We start from the raw sequence: 7,027 nt of genomic DNA on the forward strand, positions 1-7,027 counted from the left end.
CCACCAGAGGACGCTCTACAACGTCCCTGTTAGTGATGGTGTTGCGTAGTCTGTCCACCAGAGGACGCTCTACAACGTTTTTTTTTTGTTATTGTGTTTTTGTTCAAAGGACTTTAAGTTTCATATCTTAAGTCTGTATTTTTATATATTTTATTTATCAGAACTTTAACATATTTTGATGTTCTGTTGTGACAATAAAACTACTTATTATCAAATTATTTTAATGAGAACTCATAAATAACTAAAAATTACTAATGTTAGGGAAATCTGTTTGTTTTGTTACACGTTTCTGGATTAAAAAAAAATATATACATCTGCCGAAATATTGGCACGCTGGATTTTTAAATAATCAAATATTGTATATTAAATATTGTAAATAATATATCCTTTATTGGTTGGGCTCTAGTAACGTCGTTTAACGTTGGACGAGAAAATACAGTCAGAGGTTAAATAAAGAGTGCTCATGTTGTTGTTACAGCTCCAGATATAAATATTGAGGTTTCCTTTCTTTTCTCTCCGGTTCTTTCCCTGTAGCGGCTGCGCTGGTGGAGGAGCTGACGCAGCTGCTGTGCAGCAGGAAGCAGATGTCCCGGGCAGCTCTGCACCTCCTGCTGGTCCCCCATCTCCGTGGCCTGTCTCTGGGAGCGTGTCCCGGTCTGGTCACCCCCGCTCTCTGTGCCCACATCACTGCACGTTGCCAGGTCAGACATAGCTGGACGCTGGATCACTCATCTTAAAGGGCCCCATGGCATGAAAATGTCCCTGTATGAGGTTTTTTAACATTAATATGAGTCCCCCCAGCCTGCCTATGGTCCCCCAGTGGCTAGAAATGGTGATTGGTGTAAACCGAGCCCTGGGTATCCTGCTCTGCCTTTGAGAAAATGAAAGCTCAGATGGGCCGATCTGGAATCTTGCCCCTTATGATGTCATAATCATTTCTCTGCTTTGGCCGCCCAGAAAATTTGAGAGAAGAAAATATTCACATTTAACAAGCTGGAATCAGAGACATTTTTTTACCTTGTTCCATAAAAAATTACTCAAACCATTTGATCAATTATCAAAATAGTTAGCGATTAATTAATGTTAATTAATTAAAATTAATAGTTGGAAACTAATTGATCAGTCTTAGCAGCTCACGTTAATTAGATATCTTCTGTCTAGAGCTGCAAAAATGTATTGATTTCACTACCAACAAGTAATTGATGAATCAAGATAATAACAGTTAGTTGCATCCCTGCTTGTGTCCGGCCTATACTTCCTCAATGTCTTCCGTCTTCATCCTTCTTGTCCCAGGGTCTGTGGAGTCTGTACCTGTCTGGAGCCCAGCAGCTGTCCTCCAAGCTGCTGTCCGAAACGCTCTGCTGTCTCCCCGCCCTGCGCTCGCTCTCCCTCGCCGCTACACCGTGTGACACATGTGTAATCAGAACGATCGCCCAGCGCTGTCGTTTGCTGCGCCATCTGGACATATCACGGTGTCACTTCCTGTCCCCTGCTGCGCTGCTTCCTCTCGGAGGCGGGGCTTCCTTTCCCTTCTCTGGCGGTCCGTCTGCGTCTTCTCCCGGTTCGGCGCCGCCGCCTGCTCTGCCCCTCTGCAGCCTGCTGGCTCTGGATATCGGGTTTGGGAAAGAAGAGGGGGACGCTGCGGCGGCGGCGGCCTACCTCCTCCTCACCCTGCCCTGCCTGGAGACCCTGGACCTGGACGGCCTGGCGGAGGCCTGCTGTCTCATCCAGCACGGACGGTTCGGACTCACGGACGAGTTCAGCGACAGGGAAGGAGTTCCCCGGCTGGGGGAGGTGTGGAGGGAGTGGAAGCACAGGCAGCGCTCGGACAGATCGAGGGAAGAGAGAGAAGAAGCACGGGCAGAAGATGAGGATGAAGAAGAAGAGGAGGAGGAGGAGAGGATACTGTTGAATGGGTATGGCCGTGAGAGTAGAGATGAAGGGCCAAGGGACCAAGCGGAGGAAGACCTGCAAGACCGGGTTTCGTCAGGTGATGACCGCCTGATCCTGCGCCTGAAGGACGTCAAGGGCGTATCATGTGAGTCTCTGGACAGCTTAAGTCGTGCATGTCCAAACATTCGCTCTGTGTGTGTGGACGTTGAGGAAGATGTGGACACCAGAGGACGGAGCCAGGGCTCCCTGTTGGCCTCTGGCCTCCGGGCGTGGGCCGGCCAGCTGCAGCGTCTCTCCGTGCGCTTCCCCGGCCCGCTGCCGGATCTACTTCCTGCCTTGGACGTCGCAGGCTCCTCTTTGGTGTCCCTCACGCTGCAGGGGGTGAAAACCAGCCGTCGCACGCCTCTCCTGGAGGCCATCAAGGCGTGTCCCAGACTCAGAGACCTGCTCATCTCCGCCGAGCCTCCCACCGGACCACAGGACGAAGAAGACGAGGACGACCAGCGGGACGAGGTCCGGGATCTTCCTCAGCTGCCTCACCTCTGCTCTCTCACACTCAGGTAAGGCCGGGATCACAAGGGGAGACATTTTGTGCCAGAACAAGTTGACCAGAAAAGAAGGTTAAGAAAAAGTGTCTTTTGTTAGATTAGATTAGATTAGATGAGATTAGATTAGATTAGATAATACTTTATTAATCCCACAATGGGGAAATTCACGTGTTACTGCATCATTTTTCTACATTAAACAAAACAACAACAAACAGACGACAGGCATTGTGCAAAATACTGACTGAATGTAAAGTGGCATTATGTAAAAGATAATATAAAGTTAGGTTGCCATGGTACAAAAAAATATTGCAATGTAAGTGAATAAGTGATGTAAAAATTAAATAGAATAATATGTAATTTAATAATATAGCATAAGTAAGTAACCTTAATATAAATAAGTACTCGGAATGGAAAAATATAAATACAGTTTTGGTCAATGTTGCGTTCACTTCCCCCTGCCTCAAGATAGCAATACGCCCCGAATGCACCTGAACACACCTCCCTGTAAGACCAGCACGCCCAGAATGCACCTGAACACACCTCCCTGTAAGACCAGCACGCCCACAATGCACCTGAACACACCTCCCTGTAAGACCAGCACGCCCACAATGCACCTGAACACACCTCCCTGTAAGACCAGCACGCCCACAATGCACCTGAACACACCTCCCTGTAAGACCAGCACGCCCACAATGCACCTGAACACACCTCCCTGTAAGACCAGCACGCCCATGGGTGTCAAAGATAGACGCACCTGTATTTGCTATTTTAACGTTAAAGCATGTAATCATGTACAAGTAGAAGCCCAAAATGCAAGTATGAACATGAAAAGGAGCGTGATTTGGGATATTTAAAGTAATCCTCTGCTTGTTGTCCATCTCACATCCTCACTCGGGGGGATAGAACAAAGAGGACAGTACATACACATACACACCTGGACACACATAAACCACACACACCTGACATCTTTTAATAGCCAAAGGTTTTTCTTCTTCTTCTTCTTGTTATTATTATTATTATTATTATTATTATTATTATTATTATTATTGTCCTCATTGTTATCTTTATATTGTCTTCTATACTGTATTCTTTTTAATAAAACTGCTGCTGGAAGTTTCACTTTCCTTGCGGGAGTCATCCCAAAAGGATTACTAAAGAGAAGTCTAATCTTCTTTATGTCTCTCTTCTATGAAGTTTCTCCTACGAGCACGGCCAAATGAAGCCTGTGATGTCCTGGATGTCCCTGAAGAGGGCGCTCGGGTGTCTCCTGACTGGTTCTCCTCTCCTGGAGAAGCTGTCTCTGGTCTCCCTGCCCTGCCCTCTGGACTGCGTCTTCAGCGACGTACTGGGCAGGTTGGACCTGGACCTGGACCTGGATGCAGACTCCACAGACTCGCCTCGCGTGCCGCTCGCACGGCTGCGACACGTCGAGCTGCCGCGGACGGATGTTACCATGGTTACGGTGAAAAGGATGATGCAGCGGAGCAAGAGACTCAAATACGTGGATGTGAATCACTGCTGGCAAATCAGCCTGCAGGAGTGGTCGGACTGCAAGAAGATCAGGAAAGTCCAAGTCGTCTGGTCTTAGGGAAGAGACATTCATTCATTACGTCATTCATTCATTCATTCATTCATTCATTCATATTTATAATACAGGAAAGTTAAAAGTTATTACATTACATTACAATATAAACGGTCCTGACTCAGGTTGCTGTTCTGCAGAAACATTAAACATTGACAGCAACTTAAAACAGGAGAAAGTGGATTTCCAACCCTTTGAAATGTAAATTAGGTTTTTATTTTTATTACATAATTAGAAAATGGAAGATACGTATGTGTGTGTGTGTGTGTGTGTGTGTGTGTGTGTGTGTGTGTGTGTGTGTGTGTGTTTCAAACCCGTTTCTGACGTCAGAATCAAACCAACAACCAATGAAAAGTTTTAGTTTTTTGGAGATTCCTTTTATCTTTATTCTTTTTGGATTGAAGAATAAAAAGGTGTGTGTACAATGAGTTGTATCAAGTGGGTTTTTTCATTGTTGTTTACAAAATTAAAATTTATAAATTTAAAAAAATGAAATCACGGTGGTCTGTCTGTTTTTTGTTTTGTTTCCAAACAACAAGAAACTAATTCAAAAATCTGATTTAGTTTTTTTGCAAATTGATTTTAAATTTTTTCTCTTTTGAAGATAGACTCAATCGTACGGCACAGTAACCAGGTCGATCTCTTTCATTAGATAAATTGCACGTGAGAATTTAACTTGGTACTACAATAATAAAATGACTTATAGTCCCGGGCTCACACATCAAGCTGTATTACCAGTTCTTGCAACTCATGTTTGTTATGACTGGAAACCATCTCTGCAGGATCGGCTTCACCTGTTCCTCTAAAATGAAAGCATGCATGCTACTGTCATTATTACCTGTCTACAGTTAAATCTTGTGTTCATATCTCTAACACACGTGAATGCGCTGTAGTAAAGCACTGATTAATTTGTGGTGATGTGGCTCCACCTGGTGGCCACAGACGCACATTACACTGTGCCTGGAGTTGCTGTTGTACGACCATAGACTATATATATATATATATATATATATATATATATATCGATATTAATAATAATTTTAATTAATTAATTAATATACATATAAAATAAAAAATATAATAATTATTACTTATTAATTAATATTAACGGTGTAAGTGTACAACACAATGTGGTCGCGTTTCCATTGGATGGCGCCAAGTGTCTTGGTTTATCTTTCAGATGAAACAGATAATGTGTTTATGAATGGGTTTTATCTATCTATCTATCTATCTATCTATCTATCCATCTATCTGTCCTACCAATAATAATACCAATGTAATACTTATACTTACACATATACTAGGACTTTCTCTTTTGTTTGACATACTATACTATGACTTTTTATTAACTTTTTCCAATTATTAAATTATATTATGACTTCATACTATCCTAAAACTTTATATAACTTAACTATGACTTTGTATTAATTTTTTACTTAATATCCTATGACTTTATAATAACATTTTGACATATTATAAGATAAGTATGAGTAACATAAGTACAATAATAACAGGTATAATGTAAGTTTTTATCACGTTTTTACATACTCTCGTATGACTTCATATTGCTTTTTGATATACTATCCCAACTTTATATCAATTTTTACATACTATCCTGTGACTTTATATCACTTTTTTACATACGATCCTATGATTTTATATGACTTTTTTACATACTATTCTATGATTTTATATCACTTTTTTACATACAATCCTATGACTTTTTATCACTTTTTTACATACTATGCTATGACTCTTTTAACACTTTTTTACATACTATCCTATGACTTTATATCACATTTTTACATACTATCCTATGACTTTATATCACATTTTTACATACTATCCTGTGACTGTTATCACTTTTTTACAAACTATGCTATGACTCTTTTAACACTTTTTTACATACTATCCTGTGACTTTTTATCACTTTTTTACATACTATGCTATGACTCTTTTGACACTTTTTTACATACTATCCTATGACTTTTTATCACTTTTTTACATACTATCCTATGACTCTTTTAACACTTTATACAAACTATGCTATGACTCTTTAAACACTTTTTTACATACTATTCTATGACTTTATATCACTTTTTTACGTACTATCCTATGATTTTATTTCACTTTTTTACATACTATCCTATGACTCTTTAAACACTTTTTTACATACTATTCTATGACTTTATATCACTTTTTTACGTACTATCCTATGATTTTATATCACTTTTTTACATACTATCCCATGACTTTTTATCACTTTTTTACATACTATCCTATGACTCTTTTAACACTTTTTTACATATTATTCTATGACTTTATATCACTTTTTTAAGTACTATCCTATGATTTTATATCCGTTTTTTTACATACTATCCTATGACTTTATATCACTTTTTTACATACTATCCTTTGACTTTTTATCACTTTTTTACAAACTATGCTATGAGTCTTTTAACACTTTTTTACACACTATCCTGTGACTTTTTATCACTTTTTTACATACTATCCTATGACTTTATATCACTTTTTACATACTATCCTGTGACTTTTTATCACTTTTTTACATACTATCCTGTGACTTTTTATCACTTTTTTACATACTATTCTATGATTTTATATCACTTTTTTACATACTATTCTATGATTTTATATCACTTTTTTACATACAATCCTATGACTTTATATCACTTTTTTACATACTATCCTGTGACTTTATGTCACTTTTTACATACTATCCTGTGACTTTATGTCACTTTTTACATACTATCCTATGACTTTTTATATCACTTTTTTACATACTATCCTATGATTTTATATCACTTTTTTACATACTATCCTATGATTTTATATCACTTTTTTACATACTATCCTGTGACCTTTTATCACTTTTTTACAAACTATGCTATGAGTCTTTAAAAAATTTTTACATACTATTCTATGACTTTATATCACTTTTTTACATACTATCCTATGACTTTATATCACTTTTTTACAAACT

General features: G+C 39.1%; 1 protein-coding gene across 1 annotated transcript; it reads left to right on the forward strand.

The window, feature by feature from the left end:
• Nucleotides 1-530: 530 nt before the first annotated feature.
• si:ch211-214j8.12 (uncharacterized protein LOC100000539 homolog) lies at nucleotides 531-4,279 on the forward strand. The gene is made up of 3 exons (XM_034870885.1): nucleotides 531-701; nucleotides 1,294-2,453; nucleotides 3,636-4,279. The coding sequence occupies exons 1-3, from the start codon at nucleotides 585-587 to the stop codon at nucleotides 4,027-4,029; spliced, it is 1,671 nt and encodes a 556-aa protein (XP_034726776.1). The 5' UTR covers nucleotides 531-584; the 3' UTR covers nucleotides 4,030-4,279.
• The last annotated feature ends 2,748 nt before the right edge of the window (nucleotides 4,280-7,027 follow it).

The sequence above is a fragment of the Etheostoma cragini genome, chromosome 5, assembly GCF_013103735.1.
Source record: "Etheostoma cragini isolate CJK2018 chromosome 5, CSU_Ecrag_1.0, whole genome shotgun sequence".
NCBI lineage: Eukaryota > Metazoa > Chordata > Actinopteri > Perciformes > Percidae > Etheostoma > Etheostoma cragini.

Bases quoted from the DNA above. Each gene is read 5' to 3' on its own strand.
- si:ch211-214j8.12 (XM_034870885.1), top strand. From the start codon at position 585: ATGTCCCGGGCAGCTCTGCACCTCCTGCTGGTCCCCCATCTCCGTGGC. The intron at 702-1,293 runs GTCAGACATAGC...TTCTTGTCCCAG, and splicing joins ACATCACTGCACGTTGCCAG to GGTCTGTGGAGTCTGTACCT. The intron at 2,454-3,635 runs GTAAGGCCGGGA...TCTTCTATGAAG, and splicing joins CTCTGCTCTCTCACACTCAG to TTTCTCCTACGAGCACGGCC.